General features: G+C 51.3%; 1 protein-coding gene across 12 annotated transcripts in view; it reads left to right on the top strand.

The window, feature by feature from the left end:
- PTPRN2 (protein tyrosine phosphatase receptor type N2) overlaps window positions 1-27,120 on the top strand; it is a 1,035,582-nt gene that overhangs the window by 869,989 nt on the left and 138,473 nt on the right. For all 12 annotated transcript variants that reach the window (XM_024249815.3, XM_054560095.2, XM_054560097.2 and 9 more), the window contains one exon: window positions 21,656-21,868. In XM_024249815.3, coding sequence (XP_024105583.2) covers window positions 21,656-21,868 — 213 coding nt within the window. The remainder of the gene's footprint in view (window positions 1-21,655; window positions 21,869-27,120) is intronic.

The raw sequence follows: 27,120 nt of genomic DNA, 5'->3' as shown, positions 1-27,120 counted from the left end.
CTTCCCTAAAGCTTTTAAACTACAGCGGGTTAGCATTGTCATCCCTGAAGGGTACTTAGCAGGCACATATGTTAACTGAGCTTATGACATCAATTCATGGGAAGCCAATATAGTGTTGACTCTGTCCCCGCGTGTGTCAGGGGGTGCCCATGCACGTGTGATGTGTGCACGAGTGGGTGTTTACTATATGCCTATGTGTGTGTGAATGTGGTTGTGTGTGTGCTGTGTGTGTAAGTATGCTGGGTATGTGTCTGTGTGTATGTGTGGTGTGTGTGTTTCTGTGTATGTGTGTGTGAGGTACGTGTCTATGTGAATGTGGTTGTGTGTGTGTGTGTGTATGCTGTGTCTGTGTGTGTTTGTGGCGTGTGTGCTGTGTATAAAAGGACAACCCGCAGCACTAAACCTGAATCTATAGATTCCCAGGTACCTGCGTATCAGAAAATATGTTTTACTATGAAGTTTTCTGTGTCCTTCATCTGTCTGGCATTCTGGAGGGATGTGTCCACCTTGATCTAGAAGGCACCTGGGTCAGATTCCCTCAGTTCCCGGCATTCTAGAGGGATGTGGTCCACATTGATCTGGAAGGTAGTGAGGTCAGATTCACCCAGTTCCCAGCATTCTGGAAGGATGTGGTCCGCGTTTATCCAGAAGGCACCTGGGTCAGATTCGCTCAGTTCCTGGCATTCTAGAGGGATGTGGTCCACGTTGATCTGGAAGGCAGTGGGATCAGATTCGCTCATTTGCTGGCATTCTGGAGGGATGTGGTCCACGTTGATCTGGAAGGCACTGGGGTCAGATTCACCCAGTTCCCAGCATTCTGGAAGGATGTGGTCCGTGTTTATCCAGAAGGCACCCGGGTCAGATTCGCTCAGTTCCTGGCATTCTAGAGGGATGTGGTCCCTGTTGATCTGGAAAGCACTGGCGTGGGATTTGCTTAGTTCCTAACATTCTGGAGGGATGTGGTCATGTTGACCTGGAAGGCACCTGGGTCAGATTCACTCAATTCCCAGCATTCTGGGGGATGTGGTCCGTGTTGATCTGGAAGGCCCTGGGGTCAGATTGGCTCAACTCCTGGCATTCTGAAGGGATATGTCCACGTTGATCAGGAAGGCACTGGGGTAAGATTCACTCAGTTCCTGGCATTCTGGGGGAATGTGGCCCATGTTGATCCAGAAGGCACTGGTGTTAGATTCACTCAATTCATACTCTGCCTCGCCTCCTGCTGTGTGTCCTTAAGCAGGTTACCTTGTCACTCTGGGCTTCATTTGCCTGTCTGGAAAATGGAGGTTTTGTTTTGTTTTGTTTTGTTTTGGAGTCTCACTCTGTCACCCCAGCTGGAGTGCAGTGGTGCAATCTCAGCTCACTGCAACCTCCATCTCCCGGGTTCAAGTAATTCTTCTGCCTCAGCCTCCTGAGTAACTGGGACTACAGGCGCATGCCACCACGCCCAGCTAATTTTTTTGTATTTTTAGTAGAGATGGGGTTTCACCATATTAGCCAGGCTGGTCTCGAACTCCTGACCTCGTGATCCACCCCCCCCCCCGGGCCTCCCAAAGTGCTGGAATTACAGGCGTGAGCCACCACACCCGGCCAAGTACAGGTTTTAATGGTGCTCACCTCACAGGATTATTGTCAGTTTCACAAAGAGCCTTCCTGCAAGCATGGAGGTTAGTGCTCAAGCACAGAGTTAGACATTTGATAACTGTCACTGTCATTTCATGAGGGTTTTTTAATTGTGAAAAAGTTGTCCTTAGTTACAGACACACACTCTGGGGCTTATGAAGATTACTTTAAATATTTAGTATATGCCAATTCTAAGTTAAAAGTCTGCTTTGCAAGTTACGAGAGCAATAGAATGGCCGCCGTAAACTGCAGTGAATACGGATGCCCCTGATTCTGCTTCTGACTCCTGTGGTTCCTGGTCTGTCCTGGGGCTTCCTCAGGAGGTGCTGAGAAGGAAAGAAAGGGAACACCTGAGGGGCACCTGCCCTCCCTCCACGTGTCCCCAGAAGCGAATGTGGGGAGCCAGGAGGTGGTAGGGTGTGTGCCCAGGAGAGCGGGGGCAGCATGGGGGCAGGGCGGGCCCAGCCGAGGGTGGGACCTTCAGGCCCTCCGTGCCCAAGCACACACACGTGGTCTCTTGCACCCTTCATAGGGGATCATTTTTCCTCTTCGTATTTGTGTTACTTAATCCTATTATCTTAAACGATGCCTTCCACATTTGTCTGAAAACAGAATTTCCATTGGCTTCCATGAAAACCAAGGTTGGAGCTCCTAGAGTTAAGATGGTAATAAAAAGTAGCAGGGCCCCTGAGGGTGCGGATGCCACACCCTCTCCTAAGCACCTCACAGCCAAGAGCTCCTGGGATCCGTTCAATAAGCCCATGAGTCAAGTACATTTTATTCCCATTTTCAGGGAGAGCAACTGAGGCACGGGGCAGCGAAGCCACTTGCCTCAGTCACACAGTTAGTGGCAGAGCTTCCTCTAAACCACCGCAGTGTATACTGGGCGCCCAATCGTGTGAGCAGAAACAGGAATCTTCTAACCCACAGCATCAGACAATCTAAGGAAAGGGATCCCTGGTGGCACCTCACCCCTCGGAGGACGGCACCAGGAGCTGCAGCTGGAGAAAACAGAGGCCGTCAGCTTTGGGCGAATGAGAGCTTCAGAGGGCCCTGAGCCCCACGGTGACCACACATTCAAAATGTTTGCTGCACTCAACTACATAAATATTACAGGGAAAGAGAAAGTGGATGGCAGGGGAGAGGCAGCCTCACCACAGCCCCGGAGAACCAGAGTCGGACAAATGTAGTTTTCCGGGCCTCCCGACCTGCCAGTCTTGGAATCCCAAATCCGGAGCAGCGGCAGAGGACAAGGGGCTGTGGGGAGTGAGGGGGAGTGCGCTGAGGTGGGGGTTGGGCTGCAGGAACCCCGCCAGGGTGGCCTGGAACTCGCCTTTCACCTCCTGCAGGTGCCTCTGCCTGGCTGAGAAGAAGCTCTTTTGTGGAAGACCCACGTTGGATGTTCCCATCTGGTTCTGTCCTGGACGGCTTGATGTTGCTTTAAGATCATTCCTAGCTTCAGTAGTTACACTCTGCTGCACAGCGAGTTATCCCGAAACTTAGCTTAAAACAACCATGTTTTATCTCACAGTTTCTGTGGGCCTGGGGTCCTGGTGTGGACCAGCTGGGGGTTCCAGCTGGGTCCCTATAGGCTGTGATGAGGGTGTCCTCTCAGCTCAGCAGCGGCAGCCCCAGGCCCTCTGTGCTGTTAGCCCCTGTCCATGGGCCCTGTCCACGGGTTTTCCCCATCAGCGGCCACCACGTGGCAGCAGACGTCCCTCAGAGCTAGAAAGTTGGTCGGGGGACCCCGGTGTGCAGCCTTAGAAGCCATCTCTGTTGCCTTTGCTGTCCTCCAGGCATCGGAGTGGAGTCACCAGGTCCAGTGGCGCTCAGGGGAGAGAATTCCAGGAGGCCGGAGTCCCTGGGCCGTCTCGGAGGCTGCCGGCCACACTGACATTTCAAGAAAGAGCCCATTCAATTTCAGTACACTCGCTTTGCCACAGGCTCAGTTTAGGAGCTCTTCTTATTTCTCTATTTTTCCAAACTTCCGATACTTCCTTTTCTCCCCTTCATCTTAATTTAAGGCATTCCACAAAGAGCTCTATCACAGCCCCTTCGTAAGACTGGTCTCCAACAGCAGCAGCTTGAAAACAGCTATTTTGGCCCCTCAGGTATGAAGGTCCCCTAGTGTTTCCTGGAGACACCTCCTTCTGACCTCAGCTCCTTCTGAGGGACGGGGGGCCAGAGGAGAGAGGAGTGGATTCAGCAGCGCAGAACAGCAGGACGGCGGGTGTTTGAAATGGCACACACGCGCTTTTCTGGTGGCGTATGTTGTGGTATTCATTTAGCATAAATCCATTTTTAAAACCCTAGACCTGTAGACTGATCAACAGATGAAACAGTGAGCTGAGCTGCCGCCTGCCTTTTTGTGTTGCCAGAGATTATTATCCACCATATGCTGGAAGCCTGATGGTGAGCCTCCGCCCCGGGGCTCTCACCAATGCCGCAGCACGCCTGCCTGTGGACAGGAACGTGTGGAGGGAACTGAGCCAGCCAGTAGGCGTGGGCAGGCAGCCCTGTGCTCCCCACTGGGCTGTGAGAGGCGCACACACCTCAGCTCGCTTCTCTGAGGGGAGACACCCATGCTCACCAGCACCGACTGGGCTTTCTTATAAATGCACAGCCCACGTCAGTTACACCAGGACCCACCGGGCTTTGTCATAGTTACACCAGCACCGACCGGGCTTTCTCATAAATGCACACACAGCCCACGTCAGTTACACCAGGACCCACCGGGCTTTCTCATAGTTACACCAGCACCGACCAGGCTTTCTTATAAATGCACAGCCTGCGTCAGTTACACCAGCACAGACTGGGCCTTCTCGTAGTTACACCAGCACTGACCAGGCTTTCTTATAAATGCACAGCCCGTGTCAGTTACACCAGCACCGACCGGGCTTTCTCATAGTTACACCAGCACTGACCAGGCTTTCTTATAAATGCACAGCCCACGTCAGTTACACCAGCACCGACTGGGCTTTCTCATAGTTACACCAGCACCGACCAGGCTTTCTCATAGTTACACCAGCACCCACCAGGCTTTCTCATAAACGCACAGCCCGCGTCACTTACACCAGCACCTACCCGGCTCTCTTACAAACCCACAGCCCATGTCAGTTACACCAGCACTGAACGGCTCTCTTATAAATGCACAGCCTACGTCAGTTAAGAGTAAAAAGCTTTCATACCTAGAACCGCAGTGCTTTGTGAGTAGGTCAGAGTGTAGGATAAAGTCTGCATGACTGTGGCCACAGAACTTCAGGTAGGAAGGGTCTGGGGGCAGCGGTGAGTGAGGGGAGGAGATGCCCCTGGAAGGTGCATCTGGAGCTGCTAGAGCAGACACCCCCTGGCCTCTTAGAGCATGTGTGGTAGAAGCACAGAAATGGCAGTGCCCACACGATGCCTGTGACCACATTCTATGGAAAATAAATAATAAAGACCATTATCTTTTTGAAAGACTGATACTATTATTGAATTACTAATCAAAGAATAGTAACTATTATTAATATTATTACTGGGGGGAGGCTTGGAGGCTCTGGTGGAGACCCGAGGAGCTCAGGCTACAGAGAGGAGTAACTCCAAGCCTGCCTGAGTCTGTAGCTAAGAACGGAACTCTCCTCTGTGAAACATGCCCTCAGTGTGTGGGTTCGCATAGGAACCTGTGTGTTTATTGAGATTCTGGCACTGACCAGCTTCGGATACTTCATTTACCTCTCAACACTTTGGTTTTCTCATCTGTAAAACTGGAAACAAACAAACAAACAAACAAAAAAACAATGCACGAATTCCACGGTTTCTCTGGGAGTGAAAGGAAATAAAATATGGAAAAGTAGCTTTGACAGGATGGAGCCACTGTTGTCATGCTGACTAGAAAGTACTTGCCTTTCTCCACGTGTGTGAAAGCGTGCGCGTGTGAGAGACGGTGCATGTGCACACGCGTGAGATGATGAGCAGTCCGTAGCACTCACATGTTCTGAAGGTGAGGGACTCAGCATTCGACCTCAAATGAAAGACCCCGAGCCCACCACTGAGCCAGCCAGGGTTCCTCGATGGGGAGAGAGCGCGCAGGAGAGGGTGAGGGTACCCTCGCGGCCGCTGACCAGGGGCTCCTGGTGTGGGGAAGGGACGCAAGGGAGGTCTGGAGGCACCCCTGTGTGTCCTTGGTTGATCAGATGAAAGGGAACCAGCCTCTGATGGGTCTGAGGAAGGGTTGGTGGAATTCTCAGGGAGGGAGAGGAAGCTGTTCCAGTGGAAAAGGTAGAGATGGCCGAGGCTGAGGGTGGTGGATGGAGGGGACCAGACCCCAGGACTGCTGGAGGCCAGCCGCCATCAGCATAGGGGGATGGGGAATAAGGTAAGACAAGGGATGACCTGAAAAAAGTAATGGGATATGATTGTGGGGAGGACAAAAGAGAAGGAAGCCTCAAGCCTCACCCCAAAGATGGACATTCAGGACAGGCTGTCGTCATGGAAACTGGGAAACCCAGTGGAGGAAAAGTAACTGACTCTGTTGCGAACGTGCTTGGACGAGTGAGCCTGGTTTTTCCGCAGTGTCACTCGGAGGTGCTGTCTGTCTTAGTGCTTACCATGTCTGGGGCACTACTCTTTTGAAATCGCCTTTTAAAATGCACTCTTAATGGTGGAAGTGATCTTTCAGATTTGTTTCTTTTTTAATACTCTAAAGCCATCTGGAGACAAGGACAGTCAACTGGAGGAGTGACGAGGTTAAGGTGTGGAGAATCACAACTGAAAAAGGTTAGAAAACATAAGACTTGATTTCTGCTTTTCTTTGGGCATATTTCTGAAGACAATTCCAAATGGGAATTTCAGAAATGACTGAGCAAGGTTGAAGTAGGTATATCACTTCCTAAAGTGTGTGAATGGAAACATATTAGGGAGACATATAGTTACATGCAGCAGATTCGTGAGAGTTTTATAAGTGGTCTCAGTACCTGACAGCACCCTGTTGCAGATTATATGCTAATGTTGTGCCAGACTTGCTAGAATGCCAGCGTGCATCCCACCGCACTGACCAAGGACATGCAGCGGCTCCATGCAGTTGGCCACTTGGCAGCTGAGGGTGAATCACATGGAATCCTGTGCCACCAATGCTCCGTCTCAGTGACAGCTTACCCTGAACCTGCTCCGCACTGTGTCAGAATGAAGGGCAACTGAGCAGGGCGCGGTGGCTCCCGCCTGTAATTCCAGCACTTTGGGAGGCCAAGGTGGGCAGACCACCTGAGGTCAGGAGTTGGAGAACAGCCTGGCCAAGATGGCAAAACCCTGTCTCTACTAAAAATACAAAAAAAAAAAAAATTAGCTGGGCCTGGTGGCAGACACATATAGAGGCTGAGGCAGGAGAATCATTTGAACCTGGATGGTGGCGGTTGGCAGTGAGCCAAGATCATGCCACTGCACTCTAGCCTGGGTGACAGAGCAAGACTCCATCTCAGTAAAAAGAAAAAAAAGAAAAGCAACTGGCTGCTTCCTGAATTTTTGTTCACATTAGATCTAAATATGTATAGACATATTTGCAATATAAAATCAGAAAATATCACTTGATAGTGATCACTTGATTTTCCTTCTTAGAATTCAGGTACAAAGGCGAACTTTGTCAGGCTGTTGCTGTTCTTTCATTTAATTGGAGCCTATTTTCATACATTAAAATATACATAGGCACTTTTCTTATAGAATATGTGAACAGGACATGGCTAAGTTATATAATTGTGAAACAAACGTTTACCTGAATTACCTGAATTATTGTTCTACTTTTAATTCCAAAACAACCCAAGGAAAAGTTTCCAAATATTATAATAGATGTGTAGTATGTAACTGACAAAATATGTGAAAGAGATTTTAAACAAAAATAGAGATGACCTGGATATTCTTCAAAGAAGTATCTTGTTTCCTTTCGTCTGAACGTAATGGCACTATTTAGCCATTTTCAAAAAGTTAGATTCTTGTTCATGTGGTAATGAGTCTTTCTTACAAACATTCAATCTAAGGAATTTTAGCTCAGTTTTGAAAAGAACAGAATCTAGTCATGAAAATACAATATATATACTATACTGAACATCAACTATTAAATACGTGCCTTATGGCATTATTCTGCAAATAATAAAATATTAGATCTTTACAAATACGTTGATTGAAAGTAATAGATCCTCTATGCTAGAATCTAGAGAGTGAAAACCCCATTAACCTCTAGGGAGACTGCACTGTTTGTAAGTACCTGTGCTTATGAACAGTATTTTTTCAAAATGCTGCTTTTAATGGACAAAACTAATAATAGTAATAATGAAGCCTTGAGGCTTTTTCTGTTCTTTGAATTATAACTTTGAAGTTTGGGGAAGAAAAGTCTAAACATCCCGACATATTTGTCAGCCAATCCTTCAAGCAGCAATGTTTGCCAAAACACATACTTGGTTTATAAGCACATGGTTTCATGTAATCACGTCAAGCCATTGGTGGGATATCAAGTCTATCTCATCACTGAGTTCCTATTTTTGGATTTCAAAAGCTTCAGATTGATCGGCATATGAGCCAGCATGAGAACTAATAATAAAAGCTGATTTGTGTTGGTGATTTATTTTTCAAAACAAAAAATGACCTGCATTGTTCTGCTTTAAGTAAAGAATTCATATTTTTCTTGAAATAAAGTGAAATAATTCGAAAAAATAATTTTAGCGTTTCTCAATTTTAAAATAAGGGCATTGATTTTATAGCTATATCTTACATTTGCACTGCTTACATTTGCATTGCTTATGTTATATCTAACATAAGCAATGTGGCAAAATCTTATCTTAAAAATCTTCCCAGTTCATGAATTTGTCCTGTGGGATAAACTCTGCTTCCAGTATGCATGGGTAGATGGTGAGGGCTGTACTAAGATCCAGTATGCACAGGTAGATGGTGAGGGCTCTACTAAGACCCAGTATGCACGGGTAGATGGTGAGAGCTCTACTAAGATCCAATATGCATGGGTAGATGGTGAGGGCTCTACTAAGACCCAGTATGCACGGGTAGATGGTGAGAGCTCTACTAAGATCCAATATGCATGGGTAGATGGTGAGGGCTCTACTAAGACCCAGTATGCATGGGTAGATGGTGAGAGCTCTACTAAGACCCAGTATGCATGGGTAGATGGTGAGGGCTCTACTAAGATGCAGTTGTTTCACTTCCCCATTGTTGCAATGGACTTACCTTCTTTTATGATGAATAAGGACTTCTCACTAGTGTCTGATGCTCTTCCAAATATTGTCCTTGAAAAAATAACTACTAGTGGTTAATACATTTCAGCTTAGAGTCATCTATATTTGTCTGTGGAAGTGTCTTTGTTTTAAAATTATCTCAATGCCAACTACTATGCTTTACTAGGAGGCTGACCTCTCAAAACATCTTGTTTTCAAAATGCACTCATTGTTACTTTAAACTGTTGTTTTCTTTAAATATATGCATGAAGAAATGCCTTATACACATACCTACAATATTTTTAAGGATCTATTTTTATTTTTATAATTGTAAATACTTTTTAAAAATGGATTTAGAAATCAAAAGTATTTTAAATACTATTTGTGTACTGTAAAATTATAAATTACTGTTTTAGTTTAAAAAACAAAATTGATTTAGACTTTCTGAAATCAAGAGTCTCAGGTGTTTTTTAAATCATTTTCTACCTTACCATATTATTTTAAATTCCTGAAATATGGTTTTGCTTTATAATAACCATGTTTCCCATAACAGTCTTTCTCTATTTTGTTTAAAAATACATTTTCTTTGATAATTTAGTGCATGGGATATTTATTCTAATCACTTAAATGTGTAATCTATAACAATTTGGTGTTCCTTAAATTGAAAATGAGATTCTTATCACAGAACATTAAGTTTTACACATAACAAATGTGAAATGCACTTTAAAAGAAGTATTGGCAGGATCAACAAATCATTTTTAAACTATTTATATTGTGTAGCTGTTTTGTAGGTCTTGGAGAATTTTACATGTATTATATTTTTTATTCATTAGCCAAACAACCCTAACTTCTGTATGAATAATGTACTCATTTGTCATATATAAATGATTTCAATCAACATGTCTCTCAAAAATATTTTGTGTCATGTTTAAAAGTTTTCTCTGAAAATGTTATTGAGATCATGTAAATTGAAATTTATTATTAAATGAAGTCTAAGATCTCATGACCAAAAAAGAAAAAATCCTCACATCATTATTCATTCTTCAAATTAGCTGAATCTAGTCTCACATTATTGCCGAGACACTTTTCTAAAGTATTTTCAAGAATTAGAAGATACATTTTCCTGCCCTGGAAATAAAAAGGGAATTTAAAATAAAGAAAAATAGAATGGAAATCTGGCGAGTAACTTACCAGTTTCTGAAGCAGTAGACTAAAAGAACCAGCACCTCAAATACAAACGCGTTCTTCTCATGACCCCCCTAGACTCTAGGGCTTAGAGTGTGGGTCCGCCTTCAGCTTTGGCGGGGCCAGTTCTGCAGCCCCACTGAGGTCAGGCCGCACCTTAGAGGAGGGGTGGTGGGAGGAAGGGGAGTGAGTTGGGGGCTCTCAGACATAAATCACCGTCTGCCACCCAGAATATATTGCCGCAGGTGCACCAAGGCCTGGACGAGGAAGGATGCTGTTCTGCTTGTGAACCCGCATGGAACCTTTCAGGCCCTCTCACGATTTTTAAAGTGACCGAAATTGAACTGAATTGGTGCCACCTCCCACCCATCTTTCCTCAAAGCACTAGAAAGACAGGTCATTAAATTAAGATCAAATCAGGAATGCGGTGCTTTGATGTTGGAAGTGAAACACAGACAACGGAAAAAGGGACTAACGAAAAGAATTGTATTTATTTGTGTATTCACTGTCAGGTCATGTTTGTGAAGAAAGCAAAACCAGCTCTCTGGCCTGTACTGGGCTCCACCTTGCTCTGGGGTCGCCGGCCCCGTGGCCGCCTCGGGACCCCCAGACGGCAGGGTCTGCGTCCCCCTAGCCCTGTCCGAGGCCCAGGGTGGCCGCGTGCGGTCTGCGCCGCCGTGGAGACTGAGAGGCTGGACACGGCCTGGCCGAGGGAGACGGCTACCGGCCACCCCCGGCCACCTCGGAGAGCTCCCGGCCGCCTGCTGGAGAACCCAGCCTGGATGAGGCTCCCGCGATCCAGGGCGAGGAGAGCCGCGGGCTGGCGGGGAAGGTGGTGCGAGGTCGCCGCGGGCTGGGAGGGTGCGCCAGGGCCCCTCTGGCCTCTGCCCGGAGCCGGCCTGGCCGGGAGCTCCCCGAGGCGACGCGCGGTTCCCCAGCTGCTCCCCGGCCCAGACCTCAGGTGCACCGGGCGCTCGGGCCGGGCAGGGCCATGGTGGGGGCGCCGTCGCCCGCCCCTGTGCTCCGGGTCGCTGGGAAGACTTGCCCACTCCCCGGTGCCCCAGGGCCCTGCGACCGCAGCGGGAGGGTCGGGGCAGCGAGGGCAGGACGCCCCAATGCCCCAGCGGCGGATCCCGGGGCCTGCGCGCGTTCCCCGAGCCTACCCCGTCGCTAGCGCGGCGCAGCCAGACCCTAGGGCGCTCCCAGCACCGCGGAGGTCGGGCCTCCAGTCCTGGAGGGGATTGCTCTGTCGCCGCCCTAGGGTTCTGCGATCCCCTCCCAGCCCCCGCGGGGAGTCCCAGGAACACCACGAGCACACACACATCAGACACGCGCGCACACACAGACGCGCGCGCAGGCCGTTGCTATGGAGAGGCCGGTTACCAGCCAGGCTGAGGGCAGCAGGTCCCCTCCTCCGAGCCCCCTCCCCTCCCCGTGCCTTCTCTCCGCTGTCTTCTCCTCTTCCCGCCCCGGCTCCCGGGTCCTCCTCCCGCCGTCTCCGGCCCCCCGCCCCCCAGCGCCACCTCCCCTCCCCTCCTCTTTCTCTGCCCAGGGCCGGGCCTGGGGTCGCCCTGGAGGCTGGCTGGGGACGCCGAGGCACCGGAGGAGGGTGGCGGGGAGGGACAGGAACCGCTGCCACTCGACTCTTTGCCCGAGAAGGTCCCTGGGAGGGCATCCCGGGAACTGGGGGAACCCAAGTACCGCTTCTCTCTGACCTGCTCGCCGCCGCGCCGCCCCCGAGCCAGGGTGACGGGGTTTTTGCAGGCCTTGCCCTGGGCATGGGGGCCGAGAGGGCCAAGGTGATGTACCCCCTCCCCGCCTACTGGAGGGGTTCACTCATGGGCAGAGGACGCCAGTGACGCCGCAGTGTCTCGCCTCTCGCGCCCCCGCCAAGCCGCACCGGGCCTCCTGCAGCCCGCCCAGGCCTGCGGGAACCATGGCCCGAGGCGAGGCCACTTCTTTGCCCTGGAGCTTTATGAAGCGCTCTGGCCTTGCCCTATAAATACAAAAATAAATGCGGAACTCAGCCTGGGCCTGCAGTCAGAGGAAACGGGGTCCTTCGGCCACTTTTAGACAGGGGCCTGCAGCGGACGGCACCGTACTCATATCTGTGGACGACCCCCGCCTCTGAGCCCTGCCCCCTGGGGCTCGCCCCCAGGTTTTACAGAACTAGGTTTATAAGAGAAAAGCGCCAGGCAAGGCCCTCTGCACCGGGCAGGTCTAGGGACAGCGCCAGAGTGCAAGGGAGGGGAGGGGAGAGTGCACGGGAGGGGAGCGCCGCCTGGGCCTGGCCTGGGGAGGTGGGGAGTGTGGAGGAGTTGGCCCCGGAGGGGCCGGGAGCGGGCGCCGCGGGCAGCCGGGTGTGCGGCGGGAGGGGCGTCGAGTGGCGCGGGCCGCCGTCTCCAGCTGTCCCGGGCGCAGGGAACAATGGCCAGGCGGTGGGAGAGGGGGGCCTAGGAGGGGGCCGCTGGGGTTTCCAGAAAAGGAGAAACTAAAGAGCCCTCCGCAGACTGTCATCTGCGTGTGACAAGATCTGCGCCCCCCTCTTCCTTTCTTCTCCTTGTTCCTGCAGCTGTGGGCCTCGGAGAGCGCATTGTACACACAGATGTTGGGTTTCAGCTCTCCGGCTCTCTCCAGCTCCGCGGGGGCGCCGCGCACCGGGGTGCCCCAACCTGTGGCTGTGGCCTGGGGTCCAGGGCCTGGGGAGAGAGAGCATGGGCGGGAGGCGGGGCGGGGGGTGCTCAGTTGTCCTAGTCGCCCCGAGACCCTAGCTCTTCTCGCGCGCTGCGGGCCTGACTGCGCCAGGGGCCGGGGGTTATGTGGGCAGGCTTGAAAGACTGCGAGCGTGACCTGTGATTCTGCTCCAGTCCTTTCGCCCGCAGAGCGGTGGTCTAGGCCAGACCATTGACCTGGGTAGGGGGAAGGACAAAGACGCAGCTCGCACGCCTGGGTTTTCACCGCCTTCTCCCTTCGGCGTTTTGGGCTGGCTGCCGACATTGGCCTGGACCAAATGGTGGAAAAGTCTCACCAGTTCCGCGTCTCGCAAGACACTTTCTACGCGCATCGGGACCTAAACACTCCGGAGGACCCTGGTAAAGTGAGCAGAGGGGCTCTCGTCTACTCGCCCTGAATCATTGGCCTGCTTCCATTTGGAAAGGGAGCAAAAAGGCCCGAACGGCAACACTGGAAAAAGTAACTGGAAAGAACGATGTGCCGTGAAATTTTCTCTTGCCAAGAGTGGCGACGCACCCCACCCACCCCTCCCAGAACAAAGGTCACAGCAGAGCCGCGCGCCTTGACTTTTCTGGCCGAGGTCTCTCTCCCCTCGGTGCTACCCTGAACTTGCCCAGTATGAACGATGAAAGGGAGAAACACTGAAAAGAAAGAAAAGGCGAAGGCCCTGGCTTCGGCGTTGTACCAATGACTGACAAAGCTGATGTCCATTCATAGTCTCGGGCGGGAGAGGGTGTTTGGAGAGCCGCGGCCCCTTAGCCAATTGCTGTCAGCAACATGTGGGGGAGGGGGGGGACATCGCTATAGCAACCGGTGGCTGGGCCGCGAGCCGCGCCGCCGCCGGCCGGGTGCGCGCCGGGCCGGATATAAGGCGGGGCGCGGCGGCCGCGCTGGTTGGTGCTACGCGCGCGGCCGGCGGCCCTACGGGGACCGTCCCGAGCCCGCCCTGAGCCCGCCTGCGCCGCGCCCCGGCCCAGCGTGCCTAGCCCGGGGGCCGGGCCGGGGCGGAGCACGCGGAGCTGGGCCGAGCGGCCGCGCAGAGCTCCGGAGCCTGCGGGCTCCGAGCCCGTGCCGCCGCGCAGCCGCTGCTGTTGGAGCAGCGACGCGCGGCACCTTTGTCTCCACCGGCCGCCCTAGAAGTTTGTGGTCAGAAGCGGATGACCCCGCTAGTCTGTGGCTCCAGCGCAGGGAAGCAGCTGGCTGTGATGATGGCGCTGCCGCTACCCGCAGCTGCTGCGCCCCGAGGCCGCTCGGCCCGGCGCACGCCCCCACCTCCTCCCGCGCGGGCGCTGGGTGCCGGCCCAGCTGCAGGTAACCAGGGGTGCCGGGCGGGGCGCGGGCGCTCGTAGTGCGGTTGGGTGGGCCCTGGAAGAGGCGAGAGAGGCTGGGATGGGGGCGGAGGGAGCAGGAAGGGCCCACGAGGGCATCACCAGGCGCGTAGGTGGTGAGGCGAGGAAGAGAGCTTTCGAAGGCTGGAGGGCGCGCATGGGGGCTCTAACGGGCAACTAGGGCGTCGGAGAGCTCAGTGCAGGGGGTCTCTGCCTCGCCGCAGGACTCCTGTCAAAGGCTTGGGCTGGCAGGGGAGAGCTGCGCCTGGGATCATCCCCAAGTGGGTCTAGGGTGGGCATGTGAGGAGGAGCGGGCAAAGGGCAGCTCCTTCTGAGCCCACAGATTGGGAGGGTTGGCAGCTGTCCTGGCCCAGCGCCCCGCAGAGACCGCCCCAAGGAGGCTAGGACCTCCAGGACTTCTCCCCAGCGCTCTTCTCTCGGCCTTTCGCGGTGCTCCCCACTCCCTGCAGTTCCGACCATTGCAGGGTACGGGGGGCGGGGTGCAGGCACAGAGATGGGAGGCGTGTGGGAAAGGAGAGGGAAGGGGCGAGCAGCCAGGATGGAGAGGCGCCAGTGTGGGCGCATTTTCCTCCCAGCCCATTTTGGGGCGCTCTTCGCCCGCCTCACCAGGGTCCGGGAGCGCGCCTCCGAGCCATGGGAGTATCCCAGCGGGCGGGGAATTGGAGGGAGCCGAGGGGGCCTGCAGGGAGAGGCGTTCCAGAGGCAGGTGGGGACGCCTCGGAGAGGCCATCTCTCCTCCCCCAAAGAGAACTGCGCTTTCCCAGCGCCTCCCCCACCCCAGGTGAGGCGGCCGCGTGCTCGCCAGAGAGAAACTTGTGACTGGACCCGAAGCTGTTGGAACGAGGGACTTCATTTCCTTCCTTAGTAACTACCTGTGCAGTTCCGAACACTGGCCTGCTCCGTGGTTTTAGAGAAGCGTTGCTCCAGGGAATGGGGCGAACCCCCAAGTTAGAGTTAAAATCTCAGCACAATTGCCTTTTAGGGCCGGAGAGAGTCTCCCGCCCTTTTTGGTCCTCAGTGCCCTGAGCTGGGCGCTGCAGGCTGGACGGCTGGGAGAGGGGCCCCGCCACAGCCCTGAGGACGACGCGGTTCAAGTCACCGACCTCCGTCCTCGGACAGCGGCCCCGGGGTCCCGGGCGTGGTCCCGCCTCCCGAGCTGCGCGTCCCGGCCGGCACCGTGGAGCCACCCGCCTGGAGTCCGGGGCGCAGCGTGTCCGAGGGGTCTTCGCAAAACCAGGCTGTCCTTGCGTCGCCGATCCCAGATTTTAGGACGCGATCGAACAGGAGAGGAAGTGAAGGTTTGTGCGGAGGAGGGAGCTGGAAGCTCTTCTTTTCACCGACACAGAGGAAAGTGCCCTCCCGCCCCCTCCCAAGCACACCCCTCTGCGCTCCGGAGAAGACAGCGGCGGTGGCGGCTGCGCGGCCCGGGGGCTGCGAGCGCCGGGATTCATGGGTGGACGCTGGCGTGGTTGGGGACCTTGGTCCTCCCTCGCGGCCGGCGCGCTCTATGGCCAGGAGGCTGGGCCGCAGCACTCTCCGCGCCGGGACCCCTCTCCTGGCTCTGAATACCCGCGGCTCCCGGGAACCCTTGGCCTTTGTGTCCGGCGCTGGGGCCTGATCTTTACGACTCCTGTGGGGATGCTGTGAACCGGCGAGGGGGGAGGGACGGGGAAGCGGGGGAGAAAGCCGAGGCAGGGGACGGGGCCGAACGCTGACCCTCCCTTCCCTCGCCCTCTGTTCAAAGTCGTGCCACAGAGGGGTCCTGACAAGCGACGCTAGGCGGGTCTTGGGTTGGGGCTTCTGAGTCCGGGTTGAGGAGGCAAAGTGGAAACCCCCCCCAGTCCTGAAGAGGGTCTGGTTATTGCGGGGTGGGGAGGCCAGGCGCCGTCCCGGGAAGCACCTGGTGTGGAAGGCGCGCGTGCGTTCGGGCAGGCCTGGGGACCAGGCGGGCGGGCCAAAAACGGGTCAGGAGCCGGTGCCTTAAGTGTGATCTGCTGAGTCTGAGTTTGGGTGTCATGAAAACGCCAGCGGAGAGTCTGAAAGAGGCTGGGGGCGGCTTTCTCAGGGGCATCCTTCCCCTGCTCAGCCTCTGGGTCCCTCTCTCCCACCGGAGACAATCTGCTGGTTAAAAATTAGTTTGCACAAGGGTGCTTCCCCCTTTGAACATCAGTATCATAAATCTTCCCTGATGTCTTAAAACACAGTATTTCTTTAAAACTGATGTTTTAGGAGTGCTTAAAGATGGCAAATAGACAATTTATTACCTTTCTTGTATATTCACTTTTAAGTGTATGCCTGGAAAAACTCAACAAATAGCCCATTTTAAAACAGTATATCCCAACTTATTTTCATTAAAGTTTACATTTAAGAATAATTTTTTCTTGAAGATTCTTTTCTTTTGCTTTTTTGGGTTTTTTGGCCACTTGAATGGCAGATTTGCAAGTACAATTTCATCTGCACAGAGGAACAATAGCTTTCAGTTGCACAAAGGGCTTCTCCCACCCTGAATTCAGACCGCAGTGCCTCTTGCTCTGATAATAGCTTCTGAAAAGATTTTGTAATGCAGAGAATTAATACATGATTATTTCCGCCTGACTTCTCTCATTTATTAGAATTCTGTGGCAAATTCCAAATTAAAAATAGTTCAGTTAACAGCTTTAAAAAATACTTTTAAAATATTTTAAGACACCTCTCCCCCATGTTTTTAAGTTGGATCACTTGCTGTGGCCTGAAAACTTAAAATGTTGATCAGCCCCAAAGTCAGTATTAGATTTTAGTAATACATTTTAGTAAATTTAGAATGAAATTTCCTAATAATTCTAAGAGGATTCATCCAGCAAACCAAAGATAAACTTGTTACAGCAACTCATTAATGGTCTCTAAAACTGACTTCTAAGTTTTAAGAGAAAAAGGTATTTAGTAATTTAAATGCACACAAACATAGGATGAGGCTGGGACTGAAATCTGATTCCTTAGAAATGATACAAATGAAAGCATCAACAATGTTAGAAGTTTAATATTAACTGGCACTGAGCACCTGTGTCCCTACGTCTTTATGATGCAAGCATATTTTAATACTGCACATCGGTGACTCACAAAATGAACTACTCCTATTAACTGGTTATATCACACAACCTTGGAAAAGGACTAAATCTGGCTACCTGTCAACACATATTTACCATAAAGTTTTGTATTTGTGTGGCTGTATCAGCTCTCACAATTGAGTTTGGGCATAAAATGTCCTTTTTTCTTTTCTCTTCTTTTAAGCTTACCATATGGACAGCTAAAAAAGTTCTGAAGGCATTTTTCCATAAATGGCTCACAAGGGCATGGGGTGGAAGCCTCATGCACCTCCACTCACGGGCACAGTCAAAATAATTTAAATTGGCCAGGACAGTGTCTGCAGATGCTAATTTCTAAGACAGCTCCACAAATTCTCTCTGTGGTCATACACTTATTTTGAATCACAACTTTTGCAATACTGTATATTCTAAATTTGAGGAGTTGCAGGTGCAGACGGTTGAGAGGAAGAAATATGCGATATTGTACTTCATCTTACTCTCAAGATAGATCTAACCTGGGATAAAATTAACTTAATCATTCCTGATTATTTTTTTAAATTATACTATTCCTGCATCTGAGAACTCAGCACTGAAGTGTGCCTATCTGTGCATCTCCCCCACCCGGGACGCACCCCTGCAGCTGTGTTACCAGGCCTCCTTCTCCCTCCTCCTCCTCCTCACTTCTCCTCTGTTCCAAACTTTCAGTCATTGAGCTGCTGCTGTACAGAAGGGGGTGTTCTGCTTTTAAAAAACGCCTGACTGTAAATGTCAAAGTCATAAATATTTAAACATAATTTTCTTTCAATTTCAAGTCAAGACTGATAAGATGCCTCTAATTAGTCTGGGCTCTCTTCGGGGTCCACCCGCCGTGGTGCAGCCTTGGGGGGTCGGTGCCTATGGGGGAGAAGGCGCTGAGGACCACCAAAGCCACACCTGGGTCAAGACTGTGCCTCAAACTCACTTTTAAACTCATTTCTTTCTCTTAAAGGCCACGGCTAGCAGGAGTTTTAAGATTTTTTTTAACTCCACAAAAAGGAAGGGAGTCAAGTCATTGTAAAGTTATTGGAACTCAATCATTTAAAAAAAAAAAATTCTTTAAATCTTCGTTTCTTCCGGGATTCCTAAGACCTGACTTGCAGCCAACAGTTTTTCCCTCCGCATCACCCTCCTGCTCAGCGCTGGGTGGGACACTTGAAACCGTCCTGGGCGTGGAGGGAAGACCTCTTTCTTCGGTTTCTTCTGCGGAGCCCGCGGGCGGTTAGGAGGCGGGTTTCCCAGCTGGGCCCTGGGATCCAGCGACTTCTATGTCAGGCCGGTGGACCCCAGTCGGTCCCTCTGTCCAGCGTCCCGCCCTCCCCTGCAGTAAGACCCTCCTCGCCCTCAGCCCCGGCGCTGCCCGCGGTCACGACTCCCCCGCTGTGCAGGTCCCGCGGCCCCGCGCGGTCGCCCTCCGGGCCTCCTCCGGCCTCTCCCAGGTTGCAGGAGGGGCCTCCCTGTGGACCGGCCAGGGGAGGTGGGCCTGGGGCGGCTCCCACCCCTCCTCTGCTGGGACAGCGCGGGCCCAGGCAGCAGGGAGCCGGGCGAGGTTGGTGGAGACAGGACTCCAGGGCACTGGGGCTCCTTTCTTCCCCTCCGGGGACTCCTGGGACCCAGCGGGGACCCGGGAGGAGAGCTAGGAGCTCTCCGGGCAATGGCTGTCCTTGACATTTTTCTTTGACCTTTGAGTAAATCCAAGCGCGCCAAGGGAGGCCTCGAAAGCAGGCCCGGTTGCGCTCCCGCACGTGCGGAGCACGTCGAGGGTCCCGGCGACAGCAGGTGTCTGCCTCCCTGGGAACAGCCTCGGCTGGCCCCGGGTCCCTCCTGCCTCCCGCAGGCCAGGCCTCCTTCTCCGGCCCCCGCGCGTCCCCTGCCCTCACCTGGCCCGAGTGACCGCGGGCAGCGCCTGTGCCCCTTCCTCGGGGAGCCGGAGCCGGCGGCCGCCCTGCGCCTGGGAACCCCACACACCCGCGCGCACAGCCTGGGTGACACTGCCGGGTCCGCCACACGCCGTGGCCCCGCCGCCCCCTCAGAACCAGGGTGGTCACCGCGCGCGTGTGGGCCTCACGGCGCGGGGTAAGAAGGTTCGGGAAGTCCCTGTTCCCGGCCGTAGTCGTCCACGTGAGCGCGCGGTGTCCTCCCGACGCCGGGGCAGCAGGGCCGGGGTCGCCTCCGCGCTGGGGCGGATGGAGGCGCGGGGGGCCGTCGGCCCGGCCGGGATGAGGGGTGGGAGGACGGCGGGCGCCCCCTCCGCCGGTCGCGCCGCTTCCTTTGTTGTTGTTGTTCCGTCGGCCAAGGCTAGGCGGGACCGGTGGGAGGCGAGGGGCGAGGGGCCGCGAGGGGCGCGGGCCGGGCGCTCGGGAAAAGCCCTCCCGCCCAGGTGTGGCTCCGGGGGACGCGGCCCCGCAGGCGAACATGGACCCTGGGGTGGGCAGAGGACCCGGCCCCTGTCCCGGCGCCGCTGGGACCCCCATGCCGCTCGCATCCGGGGTCGCGGCCGCTCCTCCCCGTCGGGAGCCCCCCGCGCGCTCTGAGGTCCCTCGCGCCGACCCAGGAGGGCACAGGGCGGGGCTGCCGCCCACCCGGGAGAACCAGCGCCCGCGCGGGGACCGAGGAGACCCTGGCCCGGGGGAGGCGGCGCGTGGCCGGAGCCCTAGGTTTCGTGAACGGGCTGTGCCCGGGGAGGGGCGGGGAGAGGCGCGCAGGGGACCCGGTGGGCGGACCCCGGCGGACTCTGGGGCTGGGTCGCGCGGCTCTAGAGTGACTTCTTTCTGGAAGAGGCTGTGTGGGCTGGAGGGAGGGGGAGGGGAGGGGAGGAGACCGGGGAGGGGAGACCGGGGAGGGGGCGCGGACGGGATCTCCACGCGAAGGGCGACCCAGCGGCGAGACCCAGCGGCGGCTGCGGGGTCCGGACCAAGCGGGCCTCGGGCCGCTCCCCTGGCTCCCGCCTCTCCTCGCCCTCCCGGCTCCCTCCCCACTCCCCTCCCCCACCCCGCGCCTCCTCCCCCTCTCCCCCCTTTCCCTCTCCCTCCCCCTTTCCTTCCCTCCCTTTCCAAAGCCTCCCTTCCCTCTCCGCGGCGGCTCCACCGCCTCCCGCCGGTCGAGAACCTCGAGGTCCTCCTCCGAGCCGCGCATCCAGGCAGGAAAATCCGGGCGTCTTTTCTCATTTAACCCGCGTTTCCATTAACTCAGTCCCGGCACCAGCTAATCCGCTGCACCGAAGGCAAAAGGAGGCTAATTAATGACCAGCTTTTCCAGTCAAGACCGGCGATAATTGCTTTGGTGGCCTTTATGATTACAAGATAAAAACGGGCCCGGCCTGACATAAGAGGCACTGTGTACGCTGGGAGACGGGAGGAAATGAAGAGTTGGGAGGCTGAATACGGAGCAGAAAATTACTAATAGAAGAGAGATAATGAATAGGCCGGCCAGGCATTCATGGGGAAAAATCCATTTTGTTACCACGCGAAATTAGGTGGTGGAAAGGGGTTTGCTAATTGTTCTCATCTTGTAGCAGCCAGGACCGAGGCCGGGCGTGCTCCCCCATTCACTCCCCGAGTCATTGTGCAGGGCGCGCGGTCTGCGGGGCGGCCTTCCCGTTTTCCTGTGGCGTCCTTAATTGTTGCTAATATACCTTCTAATGAAGCTAATGAGGGGAGAGCCGTGCAACTATTTGCACGTGGAGACAAGTGAAATGCACCGAAAGGGCTTCCTCATATTTTCACCAGCACTACCCCCACCCCCCAAGAAGCAGTGAGAATCTGAAGGGGTTTCCTCGCTGAGAAGTGAAGTTCCAAAGACTCTGCAGCTCCTTTCAAGGAAAAATACGTAGGTGCGTAGGTGCGAAGTGTTGTGTTCTGCACCAGGCCACTCCTGGAGAGTGACTGGAGTCAGGTGGGATTCGACCAGTGCTCGCCTTTCAAGACAGGTGGATCCAAATCCCCTGGTCTGGGAGGGAGAATGTTCTGTGAAGATGCACAGAGCCAGTCCCACGTTCCTTTGTTGCTGAAGATGTGCTGGACTTCGTGGCTACTTGAAGCTGCAGAAGGCTCCAGGCCTGCCCACACTCCTCCACCACCAAGCCTGGCCTCCCCCCAGCACCCCCGACAATCATTGTGCAAGCTCTGGACAAACTGCTGTGCCCAGTTAGAAGAAGGGATGGATACTTTACTTAAGGCAGCAAATTAGCTGCCAAATACTTTACATAAATTTGAAAAACAGCCACCACTGAGGGAAAAAGTGATGCCTCTGACTGTCCTCTTGAGCACGCTGCAATCTGCGATGTGCTATTTTCAAATGACTTCTGCTTCTCCTTTGACGGGGGTTGTTCGGCAGGGCCCTCCCGTTGTGGCTTCAGGGCCAGCACAGCGTCCTGTGGGGCTGAGCTTTCCACTTTCAAGTTGCATTTGGAGACGTGTGTTTTTAGGAGGTCATGCTTTGTCAGGAGCTAACACACCCCTCTCTCCTTGTTCTGCAGAAAAGCAAACTCAAGTTCCTGCCTCCTCAGGCGGAGCAAGAAGACTCCACCAAGTTCATCGCGCTCACCCTGGTCTCCCTCGCCTGCATCCTGGGCGTCCTCCTGGCCTCTGGCCTCATCTACTGCCTCCGCCATAGCTCTCAGCACAGGCTGAAGGAGAAGCTCTCGGGACTAGGGGGCGACCCAGGTGCAGATGCCACTGCCGCCTACCAGGTAAGAGGAGACTTTTTAAAAAGTGATATATCGGATTTATCTGTTGAGCAGGCAGATGATCGCATTCCTTTCTGGCCCCTCCTCCATTCCCGGCAGTTGTTCCTGTAGCATAGTTTGGGGTCTTTTATGATGATAGTTTGGAACTTCTCATGCAAATACCTTGCAGCCACGGTTGTACAGCTCTGTATGCGTCTGCTCTTCTTGCATAGTCTCATGTTAACTCTGGAAGTATGTTGTTAATTAGAAGTGTGGAAAAAGTACAGTACATGAATGATGTATTATCTGTTATCTTAGTTTGGCCACTACTAATGAAAAGTGCCAGAGTTGCGAGATCAGTTGGTGTGTAGGTGTTTGAAGATGTCTCAAAAATCATCGGCTTCCTCAGGGTCTTCTATGAAAAGATCCTTTGACCTGCCCAGTTGCCACCCTGTGCTGTTGTCCGGTACAGTGAAACCTAATGCTGACCAGGGGAAGGTGACCCACACGTGTCCCCATGAGGGACACCTTCTCTAGAGGCACCACAGACACCCCTGGAAATGAGCTGGAAACCAGGGAGGATGCGAGGAAGGCAAGTTCAGACCAAGTTGGGCATTTTTTAAAAACCACAGAGTTTTTGGAAGTTTTATAGCACATATTTCGTATTTAGTATTGTCCTGTAATGAACATAGGCCTTCAGTTTTAACAGCGGTATAAGCCCAGAATACTTATACCAGTCAAGGCGTTTGATTCCTTTGCATATAAAATATCATTTAATTCCAAGAAGATATTCCCATTTGGGAAGGTAGGATGACTCCTTAACCACTGTTTTAAAAGTTTGGTCAATACATATGTAAGATTTCCTCATTGGACTGGATCCTTTGTTTTCTCTAGTCACATGATTACAGTGTGCAATATATCTTGTAAATAAGTCATCATTTTTACAGTCATATGTAAAGTAAATATTATTATTCCATCATCAGAGTTACATGGGTGGGCTCTCAAACTCTCTCCACAAAGCGCCCTCCAGCACCATACCCTCCTGCTGCCTGAGCTCCTTGGAGCTAGCTTTTCTATACTCTGTGAGCTCTCAGGACCCTCCCCCACATAAGGAATTTACACAATCTCTATGCTTAAAAGAGATTGACCACAAGACAGCTTTTCCTCCCATTTCAGAATTCCTGGTATTGCCATTGAATGGAGGAAGCCTCCAGTTTTCTGGAGAGGGTCACCAGCCCGGTCAGGACGATCTTTTTCTTATAAAGAAATGGCAACTTCAAATGTGTTGAGGATGGCATTTCAGTTGCAGTGCGCAGCTTTGCTTCAAAGCAAAAGGAAAATCACATTTGAAGAAGCAGCCTGAAAAAAATGTCACATAAACTAGTAAGAATTTATCCAGAAATTCCATTGAGCAAGACCTTCAATGTAGGATGCCAGGTCTTCAGGCCAAGTCTGTGTCGGTACATAAATAAATTATTACACCAGTTCTGTTCTATGCGTGAGAGACGGAAGATCATACAGGCAGAGATTTTTAGAAAGCGCGGCACCCTTTGATATACTTTGAAATTCAAATATAAAATATTGATAGAATGGAAAGGTTGGACTTGCATGCAGAAATGACTAATTTGAAAAAAAATACTGCAGGTTGAAAATGCATACTTAGGACTGAGTTTGTGATAATTAACAGAAAAAAAAAGATTTCCCAGTGACAGCTCTAATTAATAGTATCTGTAATTAAAATCATGCCCTTCCAGCAGGAAAATTGTTTGAATTTCTTGGAGTGACCTTTTTGCTGTTCCTCCTGAGGGCATGGTGGTTAAGTTGATATTGATTTTATAATGAGCTCCGGTTTGTTTAATAAGAATCTGTAATCCAGACAATAAATGAAATGTGTGCTTTTCTTCAATCCAGATTAATAAAAAGGAAAAAAAAACTTTTTTTCTTTAAAAATGTGATCTAGGAAAATTTGGAAATGAAATGAGCGTAAAGACTTTCTGGTTGGTTTAGCTTTGAAATCACCACAAAATACCCTTTAGAGAAGTACTTTGATTAAAGTGGGGGTCTGCCCCATTAGAGTGGATTGTTTCCTGGTGAGAAAGTTCTAGGTGCTGAACCATTGTGTTGTTGTGATTTGTGTTTTGGCAGAGCAGGACTCAGTAATGAGGATGGGGACTGTATGATTGTTCACTTTGAATTTAGCTGAGTAACGTGTCAAGGACTCAGACAATTGCGGTTACAAGGAAAGGATATTTATTTTGGTAAATGAAACAGGTATTAATTCATTAATGTATCCATATCTCACTTGGGTTTTCTATCACAGCCATGAGTCCCCTGTGAAGTGCAAAAATCTGTTTGAAAAGTTTTTTAAAATATTGCAAACATAAAACAAATTTCAGGAAAGGTGTCTTCTTGCATTAATGTATTTATTTCTGGCTCACTGAACCTGTGTACTTTGCTGATTCTATAATCACAGTGAGATTGTGGATGATAATTCTCATCACTGGATTACAAGGAAAATGGAATAATTTGATCTTATGCTTTATTTTATGGGGACATGATGGAACTACTCAATTGATTTTCTTAAAGCTTCTGAAAAATAAAAAGATTATTGTGCAAGTTAGGTTAGAAGTAAGTAACCTAGGAGAGAGAGAATGGTAGGTGGCAATATCATAAGTTTTATTAATATCAGAATATGAAGTTACCCTTTAAACAAAAGAACTTGTGTTCTTACCTGGGGAAAGGAAGGTCAGGAGCAGAGACGTTCTGATGGAGTGGAGGAGACGGGTGCATGGAGGTCGTATCCTGGGGGGCACTGGTGGCCTCAGATTGTAGAGCTCCTTCCTCCCTGGGGTTCCAAAAGGTGAATCCTCGTGTCCTCCGTTAAACAGCAGCCAGGTTAGTGTCCTGGCAAGGCACTTCCAGCATGACCTGGGAGGCCCTCATGTTGCCAACTGCTGATAAAGCATTTGCCCGCCTCAGACCTGATAATGCACGCACATCATTAGTGCTTGTGCAGACCACCCCCCCGCCCCCGCCCCGACTCCCGTGTGTGTGAGTCAGAGCCTGGGCTTGGGACTACAGGGGGCCCACGTTGTGCTCCTGGGAATAAGAGAGCTTTTCTTAAAATAGTTTTGAAGCAGTAAGGAGATTGAATTATTAGCTTCTAATGCAAACACCTTTAAACATGTTTACCTGTTTTTCCTCAAAATAGAACTATTTCATGGACAGGGTCAGGATTTTAGAGCTTTCTTCGTTTACATGAGTGTGTGATATTTTTGTTTGCCTTACCTATTGGAAAAGCAAATCTTTTTTGACAGACTGTCATATTTTTGACACTTACCAAGATATCAACCCCATCAGATAATCCACCCAAGTTTAATTTGCTCAGACTGGAGCAAAAATTGGGTGTATTAACTTTCAGAATAATTGAAATATATTCTTAAAGGTCATTTGTTTAACAGACTACTCGCACCAAACTTCTCCCCATTGTTTTAGTAAATGTTATTTTTTCTTCTAAATAGATAAAACATGATATATTTGGATTAATTCTGTACTTCATGATCTAAAAATCCAGTTTTATTGACTTTTATTCTTTTTTTCAAATTGGCATAGCCTGTCATATATGCATATATGTGTGTATATATATATTTATACACACATGTACACACACACACACACACACACACACACTAAGGATAATGTGAAGACATGAAAGAATTGTGATTTTGGGTACCAGTATACTTTATGCATTTTTTTTTTCATGTAGGTGTCCTATTTCTATGGAAGGTGATTGGGCAAAAACTGTGCCAAAAATAAGTCGTTAGATGATTAGAAGACATTCTCCTCCTTTTCTCTCTGAGTCTCTTTGAATGTTGCATCCATTTCCTTGAGGCTTTGATCATCTTTGAGCAGCAAGTTTAGTATTCTGCCAGCCCACTCTCCCTTCCCCGACATGAGGGCAGAGACTCCTGCAGAATTTTCAGCAAGTTCTCTTTTGATGGTTTATTTCACAATACCCAGCAGGTTTCCTTGTGTACTTGGAGGCCTTTGGAACCAAACCCAGAGGAAAGCATGCATCCGGGCCACGGGGACCTCCTGTAAACACAGCGGCTAAGTGCACATCTCGGTTGCTGCTGCTGCTCCCATTAGCAAGTGATTACGAAGGCAGTGACAGTGTGGTGGCAATTGCTGCGATCTGAGGGTGCTCAGTTGACTGGGGCTGGCGTGTCTGCAAGTCCCAAATGCACCCTGACTTCTTACTCCTGGTGCAGAAAGCTGAGTTCTGACAAAGAGCACAGGTCACGCCTTGGTTCATTCTCTGGGGCTTTAAGAGACCGTTCTTTCTCTAGGTGAGTTTAATCTTCAGGCATTGGTGTAATCACGAGTAATAGAAGTAGGATGTTCACAATTAAATTGGAAAACAGTGACTTTTCCTGAGGTTTACTTGACCCCACCAGAAGTTTTTAACACAGCCTTTTCAATCAGCTCTGTGTCTTAGAATGGCTTTCCTCACTATATACTTAAATTTCCAAGTCAAAATAATATATTTTTTGCAAAAATCAAATAAGCAAAACCTATGCTGCTTCAAAAGTGAAGGGCATCCTCTGAAAACTGTGCCAAATAGTTTACAATTATAAAAATACAACATTAAAGAACATTTGTTATGAAATAATTATTATTAGAGAACATTTTATTGCAAAGTCAAGCCTGAGAATGAAAATTTTTCTAATTTTATAATCCTTTGCAAATGTAGCTGATAGTACGGATGTCTAAGATAGAATTCTCTTGAAAGTTTCGATACATGGATTCGGTTTTGCAGATTGTCCTGGAACAGACTCCAGGCCCCGGGAGGACGAGGCCCTGCCTCCCTCCTCTCATGCTCCATGGTGCACAGAACTTCCTTGGACCAACTAGGAATCGGCAAATGCTAAGTGGTTGTCACACTGGTGCCAAATCCTATGGTTCCTGATGTGAAGGAAATCAGAAGGAAACCTGCAGAATTTTGCCAGAATGATGAGGGTAAAGGGTACGTGTCGTCCCCAATGTGGGAAGAACCTGTTTTTGTTTGCCTGTGTGTTCAGTATCAGATCATCAGTATGTGGGGTCAGCCAGCTTGGTTTCTTCAGGCTCCATGGAATCTTCTAGATACCTTTTCACCATGAGTCTGAACGTTTTTCTGGAAGGCACCCCTTTGAAGTGCATTTTTCTCATAAATCTGAAGCGTTCACGGATGCAGTTTCCAAAAGCAGTATATATCCTGCTGTTTTGCTCAAAAT

Source organism: Pongo abelii, chromosome 6 (assembly GCF_028885655.2).
Source record: "Pongo abelii isolate AG06213 chromosome 6, NHGRI_mPonAbe1-v2.0_pri, whole genome shotgun sequence".
Classification (NCBI taxonomy): Eukaryota; Metazoa; Chordata; class Mammalia; order Primates; family Hominidae; genus Pongo; species Pongo abelii.
This window is presented reverse-complemented; position numbering and strand designations above follow the sequence as displayed.